At 41.0% G+C, this 20,785-nt stretch overlaps 1 protein-coding gene across 1 annotated transcript in view; it reads left to right on the top strand.

Moving 5' to 3' along the window:
- LOC138593558 (zinc finger protein 385B-like) overlaps positions 1-20,785 on the top strand; it is an 85,721-nt gene that overhangs the window by 60,981 nt on the left and 3,955 nt on the right. Inside the window, exons 3-6 of the mRNA XM_069664626.1 lie at positions 8,945-9,099; positions 11,739-11,846; positions 16,396-16,564; positions 20,363-20,749. Of these exons, the coding sequence (XP_069520727.1) occupies positions 8,945-9,099; positions 11,739-11,846; positions 16,396-16,564; positions 20,363-20,749 (819 nt within the window). The remainder of the gene's footprint in view (positions 1-8,944; positions 9,100-11,738; positions 11,847-16,395; positions 16,565-20,362; positions 20,750-20,785) is intronic.

Here is a 20,785-nt window from a genome sequence, read left to right as displayed (position 1 = left end):
ACAGTGATTCTCATCTCCGAAGCGGCTAATGTACGATCCTTCAAACTCTCTCCACCAGGCAGGCAGCCAGAGAAGAGCATCGAGACAGAAAGCTGCTAATTACCAAGTTCATGGGGCGGATAAAGCTGCGACAGACTTTAAATATCAATAAGTATGTGCTGCACATCTGCTGACTGCCTTTCAGTGGCTCTGATTGGACTCAGGCTTATCTCAATTCAAGCAGATGGTGGCAGTTTATATTAAGTGTGCTCGATACAGGAGTGCAGAACGCTGCAGAAGGGGCAGGTCGGTGAAGGAAGTAAAACAACACAATAAAAACTGCTGCTATCTGAGCTGCACATTTCCCTGCAGATCAGCCTTATCTCTCAGTGTTTGTTTATTTTGCAGTGCGAAAAGTTTTCAGAATCAAAAAACCTCGACAGCCAAAACATAATGTGCATTAAATATAAATTATCGTACCTGTTTTCTGAAGGCTTCTTGGCCTAAAAAATGGAAGATGACAGTTGAAGTAACACAAATGATGCTTTACAGGAACATACCAAGACGATGATCATCCTAACTTACCAGACAGGGCAGTTGTTGAATATGCCAGTATTAACATTAGACTGAATTTGACGCCTTGTGGAAACTCTATGGAAATAATGCAAATATAAAGTCCCAGCAATCCAGCTGCCTCTCGTCAATTCCTGTTTAAGGACTTGTGCATTACACATGCTCGCTGATTTGCCGTTTTGTGTCGTTATCGTGGATGAAAAGGCTGTTTTGGTTGTGGTTGAATTCTCCTGTGTGGACATTAAACGCTGCTGTTTCTTGTGTTTTTTTTTTCTGACCAGAGGACACAAGTCCTGGATTTCACCTTGAACAAATTCAATAGAAGTTTGTGCACCCTGGGGTGAAAATGGGGCCCACAGTGCTCCAGTTGAAAGTAGGACAGATTACCGCTGGGAGCCTGATCTGGGCTGGATGGTTCCCCTGCAGGTAGAAAGTCTCCTGAAGCTTTGGGCTCTACCAGCTGCAACCATGTGGGTTTAAATAGACGCTGACAGCCAGAGGGAGAATTTGCCTGTTGGCGGTCAGTGGTGGCCTCAATGTTCTTTGTCACAATAAAGATGATTTATATAAAGACCGCACAGAGCAATGCGAGGGCAGCATTTAAAGCCATCATGGAAATTAGGCTTTCAATCCGCCGTTTTGTTTCCAGCGGAGGGAGCTAAGCGGAGCTGTCAATGGCACTTTTAATGGATGCTAATTCATCCTCCAGAGCTCATCATAAATGCCTGCTTCTCTGCCTGTTGTGTAAGCAATGAATGGCATCATCATTACAGCAAAAGCGCAGCGCTCTGACCACTTCTGTTTTATGACTCAGAAAGCTGTGCGCTTCATGATTTTATGGAGTGAAAAAAAAAAAAAACAGGCCATTCAATTTTCATCATTTGACAATGTGTTTTGCAGGCTTCACGGCAAAACCCTGTCATAAGAGGAGACACTTTTTAGCATTTCAGTTCCACATTCAGCGCTTAATCCTGCCTATTTGATTAAATGGTTTGTTATGACTTGGTGCTGTTCTGCAAATAGAAAGATTACTGTTAGTTAAAGATAGAGGGAGGGGGATTATCTGATCTGAAGCCATCATACGCTGCAGTACTGACTTTATGTTGAGCCGCTTAGTGAGGCATATGGAAAAATGACTCTTTTTTTTTTAATATATAGATAGCAGGAATTTTCTCAGGAGAGCAGTTTGTTGATTTAATGTTTCCTGATGCTCTTATTATGATAGCAGAGATATGGACTCGAGACTTGGTGACTTGGACTTGTGTCGACTCGAGTCACTGTTTTGATGACTTGGACTTGACAAAAAATATTTGACTTGAGACTCGACTTGGACTTGCAAGTTACTGACTTGAGCCTTGACTTGATTTGAGGCATGATGACTTGAGTGTGTTCATAAGTTTGAATGTTAGCTGTTCAATATAAAATGATATAATTCAATGTTGTCAAGTTTCTGTCTAACTATCAAGTATGTACGCAGCGCAAACTGGGAATCATGATTGGACGACTCAAAAAGCTCCCCGGTATGTGATTGTCATGATTGGATGACTGGCTGTCAGTCAAACTCCTCATGGCAACACGCAACATCAAAGCCCCCCAAAGAGATGCCTCATCAGTCGTACTCGTTACTACTCAATACGGTCTCAGACCAGACCATCATCATGGCTGCGTCTGTGCCAAGATAATACAGATACAATTCATTGTCATACTTTTTGAACCTGACTTGACTTGCCCAAGAAAAAATGAATCGAGACTTGGACCAAATGACTTGCGACTTACTTGGGACTTGAGCAAAGATGACTTGGTACACTGTATGATAGTATTAAATTTTTTATCAGCCGTACAAGCCCAGTATTCGATAGGAAGTTTATATGAATATAAAGTATTAACAAGTTATAAAACTTCATGTCCTTAAATCAGAGCTTAAGTTAAGTGGTTTAACACACACTGTAAAAATGATTCTGACTGTGAGCCCAGATTCAAATAGATGATGTGCAGATGTGCCACTTTTATGGCTTCCAAAAAACACAGGTTGTATTTGGCCTGATGAGAATTCATGTTTAACTCAGATTGAGAGGAGACGACTGAAGCCTTTCAGTGCTGTAAACCTTACAAAAAACATCCTACCATGAGCTACCACGAGCGCAGAATTAAAGGTCATGTGTTTATCACCTATAATAATGTGAAAATATTCCCTCATAGATGTTTCTGGGAAAAACTTATACCTTGATATGTGCCAAAGCAGCATTTCCTCTGATGCTTTAATTTGCCGCCATGAGGCCCCTCTTTGCCCCCCTTTTTTCCACCCACGCCATTTCCTTCCCTCTGTGATTGCTGTGATGTTGAATCACCCAGAGACTAATCCTGGAAATAATACAGATTAAGCTTTTCGCCCCAGTTTTTTTAGGGTGCTATAATTTCTGCAGCTCATAATCTTCTCTCCCTTCTTAATACGGGAAGGTTAACCACCGAGACCCACACTCCCAGCCTCTATGAAGAGGCTATCTTCCAGCATAGAAAAAGAAAATGAACACAGATTATCTAGCAGGAGCTGGCTCGTCTTAAAATGTGGAATTATAGGAGCAAGAAGAAAGATTAATAAGTCAAAAGTGACATGAGCACAACTCCCCGCTAAATTGACTCTTTGCTGAACCCCTGCCAAGAGCAAAACTGTAATGGATTAAACTCTGTTTGTTATACCTGAAGCTGTTCGCACATTTTGCTAACTATCTCACATAAAGTAGTAACCACATAACATATATTTGACCTTATCACACTTACAAATCGAGATCAAACTATTGTAGACCTACACGGTTATAGAAGAAATATGCTGTTTCTTAATTTGTCTTCTTTATGGCTCATCAACTGTTGAAGAGGCACTTTTTGTAGCCTGTAGCCTAGCATGTCACATTTAGCCTAGCTCTACACACGTTCCTTTAACATCAACAAAATGCATATTTAACACCATTTTCTATATCCTTGTTTATCGATGAGTCATCTAAGAAATACATTTAAGTCAGTTTGTTACAAGGTTTTCAACAAACTCAGATTAGCTTACTTTGCTTGCTAGCTACAATAGCAGCTGATTAAATTTTGGACCCTGTGTTGCTATTCCAAAACATTCCGATAATTTCTCTTTATGGACTCAGAACAGTGCATGTTGTTCAGATAAGTAATAAGCAAAGCACTTGAAATACTGTGGGCTAACACTCGCTAATTAGCTTACCTGAAGTAGTAACAATAGACGTCAATAGACTTCCTTCTCACACTTATAATTTGAGATCAAACTACTGTAGCCTTACAGCGCTTTAGAAGAAATATGCTGTTTCTTAATTTATACGTTTTCTACATGGCTCATAAACTGGTGTAGAGGCACTTTTTGTAGCCTGTAGCCTAGCATGTAGCCTAGCTCTACATACATTCCTTTAACATCAACAAATCAATTTCATATTTAACACCATTTTTAATACATTTGTTTATCAATGAGTCATTAAAAAATACATCTGCGAGTCAGTTGTAAACAAGGTTTTCAACAAACTCACACTCAGATTAGCTTGCTTTGCTTGCTAGCTATTGGCAGCTGTTTAAGTTTTGGACCCTGTGTTACTATTCTACATTTTACCTATAATATTATTATACAATATAATATTCTCTGTATGGACTAAGAACATTGTATATTGTACAGTAAAGTAATAATGAAAGTACTTGAAATACTGTGGGCTAACCTGCTACTTACAGTACCACACTCGCTAACTAGCTTATTTAGAGAGGAAATATGGTGTTTGTTAATTTGTCTTGTCTTGTAGGATTTGTCTTCTACATGGCTCATCAACTGGTGAAGAGGCACCTTTTTTGTAGTCTGTAGCCTAGCATGTAGCTTAGAATTCAAATTCATATTTGAAACCAAGTTCTATATACTTCTTTAACAATAAGTTTCAACAAACTCAAACTCAGATTAGCTTACTGTGCTTGCTAGCTACAATGGCAGCTGTTTAGATGTTGGACCCTGTGTTACTATTCATAGTAGTATTCATATAATTTCTCACCATTGGAGGTTTTCTATGTTACATGGTTAGCTAAATCCTGATCCCTTTTATTTTAGGCTAGTAATTGAGTTCATGATCAGGGCCTATTTATAAAAACTAATCACGGCCTGCTAGCTAACACATTCCCAGCCTGATTGGATGAAACTAATACAACCACGGCTTTAGTCTATATTAAAGCTTTTGTGACCATTTCTGGACGCAAACCAGACGGGTAACTTTGAAGGGAAGTCCTGTCAGACGTTTTCCTCTTGTCTCCTTATGTCGTACAAAATCTCACACATGATGGCACTCTGGTTTGCTCAGCCCTAAATGCAGTTAATTAAACGTCTCGGCTCGCTGTGCGTTGTGAATACATGCGTAGAAGATTAATAAGATCAATTTCAGATTTGTGTCGGAGAGAGAGTCGATGTCCCCAAAAGTCAGACTGATGGGCAGATTAAGCGCATCGCCCTGGTGGAGGAAGGAAAACAAGTCTTTTTCATTGCGCTCGAGTCAGTTTAACACAATTCAAAGCTTTTTATTGGTATCAGTGGTACATAAAGTGTCCTGGTGGAGCATTCAAATGAAATTGGAATTCATCAAACACAAATTAAAATCAATGTTACTTCTGTGTGTGTGTTTGTTCCAGGGATACATGTAGTGAAAAAAGGCTCTATATTCTAATCATGCTCTCATTACAAATTCTAATCTCAGTAGTATATGGTTTGCGTAAGTGGCTGTAAATCACTAAATAAACAGATAAAAGCTTAAATATAACGTTTATTAGATAGAGATTAGCATATAACAACTTAATGCTTTAAGGGAGGGACTCTCCCTCATTTTTCAATAGACTCTTCTGTTTTTCCATCGTGCCTGTGGTCTTTCCTCCTCTTGTATCCATGACTTGTTTTTCCTCTCTCTGTATTTTCCCTGTGGTGATTCCGCCTCTATTTTTGGTCACATCCTCAGAGATATAACTGCCAATTTCTTTTCACGGCTTTGAATCAGATAGAAATGTAATTATTCTTTGCGTTTGCTCTTCAGTGTTTCAGACAGGCAGTTTGTTCACGTTAGCGTCTCTGTGGGCAGACGTTGGGAAGCAGTAGTCGGAGGTTAGTTCCTCTCTCGGGTGCTCGGCGATGTTAAGGTGGTCAGTCTGTTGACTGGTCGATTACCAGATCAGAAAATTAACATTTTTATGGAGCGATGATTTTTGATTGATTTTTCTTGATGCACTACCAGTGTCAATGAGAGTTGGTTGGTTTATCCTCCATTTTTTTCCAGAGTGAAATATATCAACAATTAATGGACGGATTGTTATGAAATTTGGTACAGACCTCCATGTACATGTTAGGATAAAACTTTCCTCATCTGTCTTCTAGCACCATCATTGGGTGACCATGTTGATTTGTTCAACACTGAATTCCCATGAGCCAGAGTAACGCTTTGTGTTTAGTGCTAACAGACGTTAGCATGCTAAGCTAAGAGATTGTGCCCATGGTAAACCTCATAGCTGCTAGATATTAGCGCCTTAGCATTGTGAGAATGTTGCATACACATTATCAAAACTACTACTTTACTAAATTATAGTTTTGCTACTGAGGGATTATTATTCTTATGTCATCATATTAATGTTATTTGTATTTTGAGAGAGTGACAGGAAATCTAGGGAGAAGAGAGTGGGGGATGATGTGCACCAAAGGGCCACGAGTCGAACCAAGCCGATGCCTCTGTACATGGGGTGCCTGCTCTACCAACTAAGCTAAACCGGCGCCCTAAATGCTGCAAGCTTAACTAATATGTGTTTTGTGAAATCCCAATAAACATATTCAACAAAGTTGTGTGTTAGCATTTAGCCCAAAGCACCTCACAGAGCTCTTAGCATGCTGAGCTCGTGTTTAATATTCCAAACTTCCATGTAAGGCGTCCGCTCGGATTAGTTTGAATTGAATTCAAAACAAATTGTGGCAGGCTTTTATTTTTTTTGCCACATTTACTGAAAGTAAAAAAGAACCCCGAGGCTGATTTGTCACCGCAGGCGAAGATAAAAGACAACACGCTGTGGTGCGACACATCCACTGCTGCTGCTCTTTAGTTGTTACATATAGTAAACACCTGCTTACCTGTGCCTTTAATCCCCTTTTATGTGGATCCAAAAATCATGTGCCTGTTTAAGTATTCCCTCTGCAGTGCTGTTCATTCAATTTCTTTGAGCATGTTTTGCATCTGCAAAGGTTTTTTCTTCCCCTCTTCCTTCCCGTCTCTGCTCAGGCTTTAAGAACCATTTTGAATATGCGACGGGATTAGTAAAAACATGCTAATGCTCAAGGACTTTCAAACCCTGCATCTTCCCCCGAGATAAAACCTGAAATACAGAGGTGAGAGAGCCAGAAAATTGCTTTCTTGTGGCTGTTTTTCAGCAGCATAAAAACATAATAAATCTCCAACATTAAGACTTAGTTACTATTTAGAGAAAAGGTCTACATGCACATGAACAAAACACTTTATATGAAGATCTACTTTTTCATCCTTATGTTCTTTTTTTCAGTGGTTATCTCATCCATTAGGACAATCCTCTGTAAGGGAAAATATGTAGATTGTGGGTTCCTAACGTATCAAACATAATGAGTCGTCTCGTCTCATCTCGTCTTTCATCCGTCTCATCTCACTCCTCGTGACGTTTTCCGTCGCACTAAAGCCAAACCACCCCTCCATCCTCGATGACCACAGATTTTATATCCATACTAAGTCGAGCTCCGTCTTTAAGATGGAAAATATACACCTGATACTGTATTTTATAAGAATAAAGACAGCTCATTTCAATGCGCCTACTTTTGTATCCCACATATTTTCCATTTTTGACCTGATATGTCCTGAAAGTTGTCGATAAGTTAAGTCGATAGGATTATTTATTTACAGTGTTGGGGACAATACTTTTAAAAGTAACTAATTTACTGCGTTACCTTCTGAGAGAAGTCATGTGTTAGTGTAGCAGACCCTACAGGACACAAGGGCATAATTCCCCAGAACTTGAGTATGTTTAGCACAGACTGTTGTTATGGGACTCACACTGTTCACGTTAAACTCTGACATGCTCCCTTTATTAAGGAGGCGTAGTGTAGCCATGGTAACGGCAGCGCAAACTTGGTTAAAAGTGGATGTTTTGACTGTGTCAGAAAAAAAGTGTAGGTGTGTGTGAATAATCGGCCACAGAGGTGTGAAGCCAAAAAGAGAAGTTCACTGGTCTTGTTAATCTCAGCGACATTAGGTTACTTTAGGTTATAAAGTCAGGACTGCATGCAGCCTGCTGAATGTCTACCTTTGACTGTATTGACTCTACCGTCATTGCATAGCCTCGTGTTAACAGGACTGACAGACGCAGTATAACCTGTACAGCTCTTACAGCTGACAAGCACTTACCCTCCAGACACAACTTGCATTTCATGTTGTTTTCGTCCCTTTCACCCCAAAAAAATCTTTCCATGAAGTAAATGCTGTCCTCTTTTTTCTGCTTCAATGTTACCACCCCTGTTGCTCAATATCTTCTGGTAATGTAAGAGAACTGCAGTTGAAAAAGCAAGTGATCACATGATGTAAATTTTGATACCAAAATATGCTTAAAGATTAAGCAAACAGACAGTAAGTCCATATTTCTAGCTTACATATTCAACATGTATTCTTTTATTAACACTTGACCTTTTTACCCATCAAACCTCAGGACTTTCAGCACAGCCTGTGATCACCATGCTTCTGAAAGACACTGTGCATCTCAACATGAGCGCACTAATGTTTACTTCAGGTCTAGACTAAAGGTCAGTGCGCCGCGCTGCTCTTTAAAGCATGAGCAGTCTGAAAGCATTAAGGCCGCGATGAGATGAAATTTCTTTTGGTTTCAACTAAAAGCAAAAACATGTGTGTATTTTTAAAAAAGCAAACAATCCTTTATCTTCAAACCTCTTTGAAAGTCTTGTCAACTGACATGTTTGCAGGATAAGAGAACAAAGCCACACAATTACACACACTACTGCTTCATTTAAAGGCCACAGACATTTGTCAAGATAAAAAAGTGACTTGTAAAGCAGGAAAAGGCCACACAAAGCCTCTCATCATTTATCCGCCGCTATAATTGAAGTGATTTAAGCTTTACTGAGTGCATTATTCACTGTAGGAGTCGCTCTCGATGCTAAACTCGGCCTTTACCTTCGTGTGTGTTTAAGGATGTGCAGCGCTGGTGGCCTCAAATTAAAAAGAGTGACATTTTTGTCTCCCTGCAAACACACTGTTTTAAAATGGAAAATCTTAAGAGGATGAAGGTGGAGTGGGAGACGACTCAAAATGTGTTTACTTAAACGTGATCCTCCCCGCTGTAGGTGCCCTCTCCCAGAGCCAGGTCCACCCACTCCTGGGCTCCCTGCCTCTGCCGGGTCGAGCACTCCAGGCGCAGACTCACGCCCAGCTGGAGCACTTCCTGCCGCTCAGGGTCAACAGCTCCTCGCCGCTCAGCCTCTTCCCCAACTTCAACGCGGTAAGATAATATTCAACTTGAATTAAGTTTGAGCAGGTATGAAGGTCTGAAGGACACATTCAAACAGAGCATCACACTGTCCTTTCATTTAACTTCACATCCTGTTGATGGTGTTTTCATTTAAATAAATGTCTGTTAAGTCACTATCTATCTACCGAATGAGTTAACACAATGGTGATTGAGCCTATGGCCCACTGATGAAAGCCTTTGCATTTGCAGTATTACAGACTGGGTGTCTGTAGCGACTTTCGCTGAAAAAATCCCAAGCGGCGCCCAGTTAGTGACGCATTTTCCATCTCCCAGCAGTGGTTGGTCTGCCAGAGAGGGTAGGCGGAGCTAAGCGGCTGCTTTTCCGGTCTCTGCAAGTGTTGCGAGTAAACAGTAATCTACTATGGCTGAACAAACAAAGAAAAGATCAATGCATACAGATAAAACTTCAAAAATAAGTGAAAATCCAAAGAAAAAGAAACAAACTCGACGCTCAGATGAAGGCAAACAGTCTAAAAAGGAAAGCGACCGTCAGCGAGGAAAATCAAGAGTTACAACCGGAGCCAACCGTGGACGTCACACATGCGACACTGTCTGGATATCTGAGAAGTGTGCTCCCGCAATAACTGTTAATTACCAGAGGTGACGCCAAAGAGAACGAAACTGAGATCTTTGAGGTTAGCACTTTAAAGATCTTAAGATCTTGAAAAAGTTCTTTTCTGTTATAAACTTAAAGAGTAACTGCACAGTTAAACATGTTTTTGAGCTGTAATCTAAATTATATTGCTGTACTGTGATGAAACACATCAATGCTGGTGTTAATATAGACAGTTATTACCAAATTTATAAAAATCGGCATTTAATGGGTTGGAAATGGTTCAAACACGCCATCTACTGTTTTCAATCAGCCCTGAACCGTGCCAGCCGATGGTGACATAGAGACGACCGTTTGGGACAAAACTACGTAATGAAATTTATAAAAAAAAGAGGAGAAAAGAAAAAGAAAAGGTGCAGGCGCGGTCGGTGCATGCGCAATTGCATTGCCTCGGCTTTATAAGCTCCGGCTTCGGGCATTAGTGGGGCTGGAGCCAACGGCTTGATCTGACAGGGCTCGGGACCACCACGGTCCTCCCCCACACTGAAGTGCTCCTCCATTTGTCTCTAGCCAGGGGAGGGGACGTCACTCTCAGCCCCTTCTCCACTTTGAGCATGGAGTGGAGTCGTGGTCAGACCTGTGGGTGCAGTTATACTTTGATTAATAGTAGCTCGAGAGGCTTCTACTGGTGTGTTAAGAAGTCATTTGTAGAAGTCATTTCAGAAAAAATACCAAAACAAAAATGAACATGTGACAGTCGTTAGAAGTTGTGAAATGGACTGCACTTCTAGCACTTTTCTAGCAACCACTCAAAGTGCTTTTACACTGCATCACCCTTTCACACACACACACACACACTGATGGCAGAGGCTGCTACGTACAGTGCCCAACTGTCAATCAGTCATCATTATGGCTAGGGACACGTCGACATGTAGACCGAGGGAGCTTGGCATCGAACCGCCAACCTTCCGACTGAGAGACGACCGACTCTACCACTGAGCCCCAGCCTGTATAACCTTTTATTATACAAACCAGCCTTTACATATTCACATACTTTAATAGACTTTGTGTTATTTTTAACTCCAGCCTTCATGCTGACTCACAGCATCACACCCACATTAAAAAATGTACTTCTCTTTTTTCTTATTAATGTCCCTTTTGAAGAACCCAGCCGTACTCCTGGAATAAACACACACAAACAAATTATATTAAACAAAAATCATGCGTTTTTTAAATTGGAAAAAGACACTAGACACGTCGTATAGGAAAATATGAATATTGTAACAGACGTACATCAGGAGTCTACAAACATTACTTTACTACAATCAGTGATAAGAATCTAATTGAGACATCGCGTCTCCCTCTATCAAACATAAGGTTTGGTGTGGCTCTAAACAATGACTGTCACGGTCTACATTTAGCTTTAGCCCGTAATGAGACAAGTCAGAGGAACGTGTTAAATGTGTCAGGCATGTGGGAGGCTGGGAAGAGATTCCTGTCTGACACTTGGTGCTAAAAATATGAGCCAACTAACACGGCTGCACTGTGGGGATTAAAAATATGAAGAGAAGAAGTGATGAAAACGGGTTATTTAAAAAGTGTGAATGCAGGTATTTTCTTCATCTTTTGTTTTGAAATAACGTACACACTTTTAAAGAATAAATGTCTCATTCTCAAAACCTTTATGACTTATATTGAGTGAAGGATAAATAAATCATTGTGTAACATTAAAAACTAATCACAACTGACTGTGGTAGTAGTGTGCCTCCTTATTGTGTATATCTGTGCTCATTCACTGTTGTTATTTAATAAGACCGTTATGTAATGCTCACCATGTGACGCTCCGCCCTAACAGGTGTTCTAGCGGACCAGAGTGCTGACTTAAACTGCGGCTTACACCTTCAGGGCTCCGGACCCTCCCAACACTTTTTCTTTCAGCATTTGTTTTATTGTAGGTCGACTGTGTTTCCCTTAAAGTTTCCTGTTTGTTCTGCTCTCTGAAACCAAAGTATTTCAACCAATTCCCTCTTATTTTAATGCGCTTTTTACGTTGTAGATGGACCCAGTGCAGAAGGCGGTGATCAACCACACCTTTGGCGTCGCACCGCCCAAGAAGAAACCCATCATCTCCTGTAACATCTGTCACCTGCGCTTCAACTCCACTGTAAGTCACACACTCGCTCAGACCTTTACCTGATATCAGTGAGGAACAATGTGTTTCTTTCTTTGAGCTTTTATCTGATAAACTTGACAGAAAAAAGCGCAAACGGAATATGATTCACTTTAAGACCCTTTTTATCTTTTGATGTTTGCTGAACGCAGCCTTTTCTTAAACCTTAAAACTTACTCAAACATGACGTATTGTCTCATGAAGTCATGAAAAAGCTCCACTTCTGATTATTTTTGCACTCAGTCCTCCACATATTTGCAAGCTATTTCATATTTTTCGCCTCCTAAGGGTCTAAAAACAATCTTAAGGCAGGCTTTTCTTCTCATCTGTCCAATCTGTATTTATATTCGGCTTCCATTTTTTTAATCGCTCAGCGGGTTCTTTAAAGGAAACCCATCGGCTGGTTTTGTTGCTGTTACTCCTTCTCTCACCTCCCTTTTCATATTCATTTAGCCCCCTTTCCTATGGAGTCTGTTTAAACATATTTGCATTTATATTGTGAGGAGGAACCTGGCAGAATGACAATGACTCCTCTTTGTGTGAACAGTGAAACTTGGACTCTGCTGCGAGCCTATTTTCCTTCCCTAACTTCCTCATATGTTTCTGTCTCTTCGCCTCTCTACGCTCTGTACTTTTGGACATACAGTTTTTTTTTTAGCTAACAGGTCTTCTCCTCCTCCCCTCTGTGTTACCCCACAGCCGAGCTGAGAGTGCTGCTTGACGCAGGAGTTGGATGCCAGGTTGCAGGCAGGTACCAGGTCCCAACAGGGGCGCTGCACTGAGCGGCTTTGACAAAGAGAGAGACTAAAGGAATAGTTCAGAATATTTCAAGTGTGTTCATATTTTATATTTACTGCTTTGAAGTACATACATTTGGTTTCATTCTCACAGTCACTCAAATCTATTTATTCTTATATTGGACAGGCAGCTTCAGCTTGGTATTCAAAGTTCGATGTCATTATAAACATGGCAAAAAAAATCAGGGAAGCTAACACGATTTTTTACATGATTGAACCGTAGACTATCATGCTGAATTTTTGTGGTTATTTTAAACACTTACCATGTTTTCAAGGCAAGTAAATTCTTTTTTTATAGCCCAATATCGGAGGTTTGGCACAGGGGGATTTTCGACCTGTACAATATAAATCACCGTAAAATGCAGTTCCTCGGCTGGCCACTGGAGGCTGTCTCCAAAAGCTAGCAATTCTAATAGAAACCCATATTAAAATGCTCAACTTTACAGAAGAAATAAACATATTCAGAGCCTGGTACAAAAACATTTTTTGTCTCTGGCTAATTTCACCATTCATGACAACAGTACGAGGGTTGAATTGTTATATTACCCATTTGTTAAAGAGGGGGTATTATGCTGTTTCACATGTTAAGACATATATATAATGTTACAATGTTGGATGTCCAGACTAAACGTGGGTGAAGTTTCAAATCTGTAGGTCAAAGTATGTTAGAGTAATCCCCAGGCTTCTCAGCTCAGTCTGCAGGCTTTTTGTGAATGCCACGGTTCACACTGTTTTTCCTATATCCTGCACTTTTGTGATTTCACAAAGTGCAGCCTCAGCAGGCTGTAGAGAGCTGGCCAATCAGAAGAAAGTGGGCTTGTAGGGGGCGGGGTTTCTTAAAGGGACAGAGTCGTTTCAGGCAGAGGCTGTATGAGGGCCTGCACAGAGCACCAGTCAGAGAAACTGTAAATTATGCTAAGCTACTCCACAGGTATCACACAGTGAAATATGAAGATTGAAATTAGCATAATACCCCCCTTTTAAAGTTTTATAAGAGCTTATAATTATCAAGAAAGTGGTTGCTTTGAGTGAAGAGTGGGTGCCACTGGCTGTCTCTAGGCATCTGCTCAGCTAATTCCAGTCAATGAAACAAACCTAACCTTAAAGCTTCAAAACAGAAGTCCACAAAAAACAATGGCTGACGTCAGAGTTGGAGCTGTTTGTTCAGTATGGAGACAAAGATGTGTGGCTGTGAGAATGAAATCTGTATGTTACATAATCGGTGTGCATAAAAAAGGAACAGACTTGAAAATTATTCCTTTAAGGCTGCTAAACTCACCGAAAAGCATGAAAGATTCAAGCCTAAAGGATCATGATATTATGACTCTGCTGCGCCTTTCGTGGACGACAGTTGTTGCTCTTTGTGTGTGAAGAGTTTGAGCATCAATGATGAATCAGTGGAGTCCAAGCAGACATGACAGTCTCCTTCAGATGTCCTTCACTGATGATCCTTATTTTGCCGCCTTGGGTACATATTCTACGTGTTATTCTCTCTTTCAGTTACTATGGTGGAGCATAGTGAACTCATACTACACCGGTAGTATGCAGACGGGAGCAGATTCATCCCTCTGACTCAGTTGAAAGTCACGCTGAATGGTTTGTGTGCACTGACATTCAACGTAGCCAAAGGGCAGGTGCACCCTTTGTTTAGCCCCGGATTCCCCCCACCGCACACTTGACCGAGTTGATACCCTTTCTGTTGATATAGCAGCCCAAGCTTCATGCAAAGTGTTGAAGTCGAGACATTTACCCCCCTATTCTCTGCCCACTGCGCTCAGAGGCTGTGCTGCTGTACAGTGTGTGCCTGGAGACTCATGAGGATAATTTGAGCATTGACAAATTATCTGACAGCCTCATGTGGAGCCGGGTTCTTAAAGTCTTGTAACACTGATCCAAACTCAGATGCTTTGTTGATTTAGGGAGTGAGCTTTCATATACAGAAAGACACTGGAAATGTGTGCTCTGAAAGAATGAGCGTGCTTTTATATTTTTGTTATTGTAGCAAATCTCATAAAAAGAACAAAGCCTCATTTCATACAACTTCTCTACTTCGTGTTCAGCCTCAAGCCCTTAAATTATTGAATGCAAATATTTAAAAATGTGTCACAAATACTGTTTTTCTTTTCTAAGAGGTCTAAATAAGATCATGAAGTAAGTCTTCACATTTGCAGGCTACTGCCTGTTCTGTACACTTGATGTTGAAAAATGCTGAAGCGATTTGAACTTTTATTTTTTTACTTCAGAGTGAAGATTATTCTGGAGACCTTTTTCACAGAACACACTATGTTAAAATTATGATGGTTAAATTCCATTCAGCTGTTTGAATTTAAAGCTCCTTAAATTGTGCAAAGACTCATTAATTACTGTGACACTTGAATCGAGCTTAGCCATTGTTATTACACAGCTGTGTTAAATACTTGATTCTGATTGGCTAATTACGGCATTTCCAGTTCTGTTATTTCTTGATAACAGACTGTTGCTATGAAGAACAGAATGTTTCTAGGGGTACGGCTCTAATCACAGAATCCAGAGGACTAACTGTAATCATATCAACCCGCCAAAAGAAGTCCGGTAAATTTGACGTCGGTCTGTTTACAGAGGGGGGAAAAAGAAAAGAAGAAAACGGCGCAGAGAAACAATAAAGGTTAAACGATGCAAAAACTGTAGACTACAACAGAGATCTACAAAACTGATGATGGCACATGAAGTAAACATTAAACATTAAATTAACACCGTACAGGGGCGGGCGGCTAAGGATATAACCATTGCAATGGACGCAGCTCTCACTGTGAGTTAAACAGAAACTGAAATATAATTATTTTTGACTTAACAAAATCATTTCCAAATTAACATTTTGTGTTGAATATTTGATATCTTAACTAAATAGCCGTGTAATAAGAAGGACTATGTATAGTGAGCAGGTTGTTATGGCAGAGGAACACTGTCGGGGTTCCATTCCACTATAACAACCTGCTCACTATATGTAGTCCCCTACTTAATGTTATTGGCAACATCTTTTCCTACAATCCTACTATAAAAATACTGTATATTGTTGGAGAAAATGAGAAAAAACTTTGTTGCTGTATGTTTTTAACATAGTGCATATAAAATATCTAGATTAGAAATGCAGTCTGGAAATATAATATGTTTATACATATTATAATATAATGTGTGCGCATTACTAGATACATGTGTTTGCTTGAGCCGTTTGTTTCACTGATGGTGCACTTCTTCTTTCCTCCATGCTGATCTTCCTCTGTACAGCATATCCTCCTTCATCTACAACCATCCAGAACCATTTTGTGATCCCACATCCACATGCATCTGTTGTCACGCTGCCACAAATGTGTTTTCCCTCACAGTAGACGGCACAGAGGTCATTTTTCTGCTGCAGAAAAACAGACACGGGCGATATCGTGTCAGAACGAATCAGTGGAAAGATGAGCCAACGAGCTCAGAGCATGGTCACGAGATGCAATGAGTCCTTTTGATGCTCATTTGTGCACAGCCACGGCGATGATGATGAAGATCAAAATGTTGATGTGGCTCTTCCTCGGGGTCACATGCTGCATAGTGCGATAACTTTGTGGAAGCATGTGAAGCCGGAGAGATGAAACAGATGAAAAGATTCCAGTTTACTGATTTCATGCTGTTACTTTAATCATGTCATTGATGCTGTACTGTGAACTGACTTTTTCCTGTTCTGCTCATGTGTGCGTATTTGTGTGTGTGTGTGTCACGGTCAGACCCAGGCGGAGGCCCACTACAAAGGTCACAAACACACTCGCAAGCTGAAGGCCTTGGAGACGCAAAGAAACAGGCAGAAGAACGGATACAGTCCATCTGCAACAGGAAAAGACAGAGACAGAGAGAGGGGGATGAAGCCCACAGACTCTAATGTCAAAGACAAACCAGGTATAGATCTCTCTTTTTAAATCCATCCATCCACATCCATCCTCCAAGTAATTAGTCATAATTGCAGTGACGTAAGCACTAAGGCTTGGTAGCTGCCACTCAGCTGGCTAATTACCTGCTATTACCTGTCCTGCTATCATTGGCTCCGTCAGACAGATAATTACACCCATCCAGCGAAGACGTTCTGCAGGATGAGAAGCACTTGAAATGATTGCTGAAGATGCATGTAGTGGTGTTTCTTTCTTTGGTTCAGATGCTGGATGTAAATCAGCAGCAGCTCAACACAACTCTCACTCACAGTTCTTGTTCCAATGATGACACTGTGTCGTGTTTCCACTTCGCTGATGTTTTGGTCAAAGGGTGTAGAAGGTATGAGCAATATGAGTCGTGTGTCGGTACATGCTTATATGCCAAAATCAGACAGTGTGAGATTACGTTAAGGGAGAATGGCTTGAGAAAGGAGAGACCAGTTCCCATAGATGAGCCTTTTTACGTAGCCATTAACACTAACAAATGCACAGAAATATAAGCTAACCTTTCATTTGCTAATCATCATTTTTTTATATAATAATCAAATCATTAATATCTTTATTATAGTCTAGATGTTTTGATTTAAATGTGGATGGTAACTATGGGACACAATCAGCTTAAGTGGAGTTTTGTGTTCCTCAGTCAATAGAGGGAAATAAGCAAGACTTACGCTTTGGCTTTGGCAAGTTGCAATGGCCTCAATTGTCTTATTTTGTCTGCTTAAAAAGCAGCAAATTCTCACATTTAAAAAGATAAAAGCAGCTGAATCAAAGGACGTTTTGTAACTGGTCGTTCGGTCAGGTCGGTCAGAACAGAGAATAAATTGGCAACAATTTCTTTTTTAAATTGTTTAATCAGTTGGGTGTTCCTTTGATTCAGCTGCTTTTATCTGTGAGAATTAGCTGCTTTTTAAGCAGACAAAAAAAGACAATTGACGCCATCACAACTTGTACTGGTCATTTTTTTTATATATATATTGACTAAACAATTATCTGATATTGATTTGATTTATTTAAACTTAAGTGAAAGATGAATAAATTAACTGCTAGTTGCAGTACACAAAACTCCACTATCCACATTTAAATTGCAACATTTAGACTAAAATAAAGATGTTGGTATATAATGATTTGATTTGTGTATAAAAAAATGATGATAAGCTTTTCTGTCCCATGGCAACGGCTGAATGTAACAAGCTTATCATTGTGTGGTTAGAGGGGAATTGATGAGTGCCTGAAGAAAATGGGGAAAAAGTGTCTTGAAGTTCGACGCTTACAACAAACGTGAGGATCAGAATTCAAAGAAACTCGTTAAACTAGTAAAAGTAAATTTTTCCCAAATTCCCAGAAAACTAACGAGGAGTCGAGTGTGCTTATTGGTAGCTACAGCTCTGGATCCTTCCCATAGTCTTAACACCTACAAAAGAGGAACCAGAGGGACATGTTTACTGTCATCCGATCATTTGTCAGCTTCTCATTCTGTCCAACCTCAAAATTCACCATCTTTCTTTCTTTCTGTAGCTTTCCCTTTTTATTACTGATCCTCCCTCTCCCATTTTCCTCAGGCACCTATCAATTTCCCTCTAACCACACAATGATAAGCTTGTTACATTCAGCGGTTGCCATGGTTGTTGATTGATGGTGACAGAGGGTGCTTCAGTGCGAAAGAAGAAGGATTGAGGCAGCAGGAGAAAATGGAAAGACGTGTTTAGCATTAATGCTTTGTTGTGGTATTATAATACTGTGCTAACTGAGGAGATGATTGTTCCCTTGCTTGTTTTGTTGACAGCAAAACAAGTGCAAGAAGCTAATCTGAACTTTTAAGTGGAATTCTTACATTTTTGCTTCAAGTTAACCCTTTAATAAAACCGTCTTGTGTGGGGCAGCTGGCCATCAGGTCAACACAAATTAGATAGCAACAGAAGAAAGAAAACACTCTTAATCATAAAGCTCAAATTGAAGCAGCCTTGATTAGGCAGGGAAAAAAAGCTCTGATAAACCAATTACTGTTGGTGGAGACCAAAAACAGAGCCATCAGAAGCCAAGTGCACAAGCTGGGGGTACGCTTGGGTGTAACATTACGTCCGAACTAGAGCTGAAAGTTACAACTAATTTACGCCCTGTGCACCAGTTAGACCCCTTTCCCACCTAAATTTAGTGTGTTGACGCAGGTTTTTTAGACCCGGGAAGACCCACTTATAAATGCTGATTGTCTCTGTTCCCATTGCCAGTTAAGTATACTCCTTTCAGTCTCTTTTCTGCTGCGTCACCGTCTGCCGTCACAAATGCGCCTGAAACAGGGTTAGTAAACAGTGAAGATGTTACGGTGGGTAGGTCTTTATTGTATCTATTACTCATTCAGCCTGTGCATCAAACTCGGCGCCAACAAATTTGGAACGATGTTCGAGCGCCGGAATTTGTAGCTGAGACGACAAGGAGTCGTAGAAAGGGGGCGGAGATTGGCGTGTGGATATGGGTTTTGTGTTCCCATCAATGCCGATCGGAGCTGCAATAATTACCCGGGTCTACTGCAGAGCTCTTTTAATCCGGGTCTGAATGGCGATTGTAACCTTTCCCATTAAGCAAAAAAGCCGGGTGTTAGCGGGTGTTAGCGAGTTTTTTGACCAGCGGGAAAGCGGCTTTAGACTTTTCTTTTACGCCTGGGAGGGAGCAGGCATAAGTATAGAAAGTCCCACTTTAATCCACGGTAAAACAAACCTAGATGTAAAGGTGACAAAACTTACAAGGCAAACACAAGGCAGCGCGTCTTGTTGTTTTACAGGATGATAAAGAAAACGGCATTAAAACAAGAGAGTCATCCGTGATCGGACCAACCCGCTGGAAATCTACTCGGAAAGTGAGCTTATAGATATGTTTGGTTTTGGCAGGCACGTCCTGTTTGAAATAATTGAAGCGCTCTCAGCTATGGCATGAGTCTGACAGAAACGCGGAGCTGTCCCCGCCCTGCAGGTGCTGATTAAGAACAGATGTTACTCCAACGGGGCCTTTGAAAACACAGTGGGGGACATGATAAATGTGCATCAGACAACGGCATGCTTATCTTTATTGATTGCAGCTGTGATCAATTTCTTTGTCTTGTGTGCGTGTTGTTCAGTTTTGCTGTGAGAACATTTTTATGTTCTGCGTACAACTCTTGGTGTTACCCATATGTTCTGTAGAAAATTTGATGGGAGAAGTTAGAGATTGGAGAAGTGCGTTGCTTGGCAACAGTCTCCACTTTTCGAGCATTCATGTGGACGAGCATCATCAGGCCGGGCGCAGCTACGACCGGTGTCCGTTAGGCTTGGTGCACTCGGTGTAAATCATGAGGTCGGCCTTTTTTTTTTTTTTTTACTCAAGATGGCTAAAATTATGACTCCAAGTGAACCACAGTGTTGCTCTATATCAGCTGGATTTCTAAATAGACAAATTCCAGCTTGTTTCTGCCGCCCCCAAGTGACCAGAAAATCAGACATAAAGACCCCATGTGAACACAGTGCTACTTGACTGTGCATATTTACTTGTTTCCTACAGAAGCTCGGGAGGGTGTGCTGAACACATTCACAAACACCTCCTTGTAAGTCCTGAGCATCACGAGGGAGGGATGTGACCGTTTGGGAGAGTGTTTAATGGATGCAAATTCGTGTAGGCCTCTAAGTACAGGATGAGTCATCAATCTTTTGTGATTTACAGAAAAAAACCCTCCAAAATGTTGCTTAACCAGTTGGATAATAATAAATATATTCTAATCATGTTATTTATCGGTCCACAGGTCAGAGCACTTCCCAACCTGCACAGCAGCAACCAGAGAACATCCAGGGCAGCTCTCTGGCATCCACTCCTTCCTCGCAGCCTTCGTCCACAGACTCCTCCTCGCCCCACTCTCCCTCGCTGTCCCCACAGACCTCCCCGGGCCCCCAGCTTTCGGATCTTCCCTCAGAGAGTCCACCTGTGGAAGGGTGCGGCGGCCCGACCTCCAGTTCAGACCCACCCTCCGACCCTCAGCTGGGCTCTACAGGAGGTGAGGAGGAGGAGGAAGAGGAGGAGGAGGTCAAGCTGGAAGAGGTTAAAGACGGCAAGAGCAACAAAAAACATCTCCACTGTCCCACGTGCAAAGTGACGGTCAATTCCAGCTCACAGTTGGAGGCTCACTGTAGTGGTAAATACTACAATACTACTGATTTTAACATTCGTA

Source organism: Semicossyphus pulcher, unplaced genomic scaffold, assembly GCF_022749685.1.
Source record: "Semicossyphus pulcher isolate SPU_LCO1_2020_fin unplaced genomic scaffold, fSemPul1.0.p SCAF_16, whole genome shotgun sequence".
NCBI lineage: Eukaryota > Metazoa > Chordata > Actinopteri > Labriformes > Labridae > Semicossyphus > Semicossyphus pulcher.
This window is presented reverse-complemented; position numbering and strand designations above follow the sequence as displayed.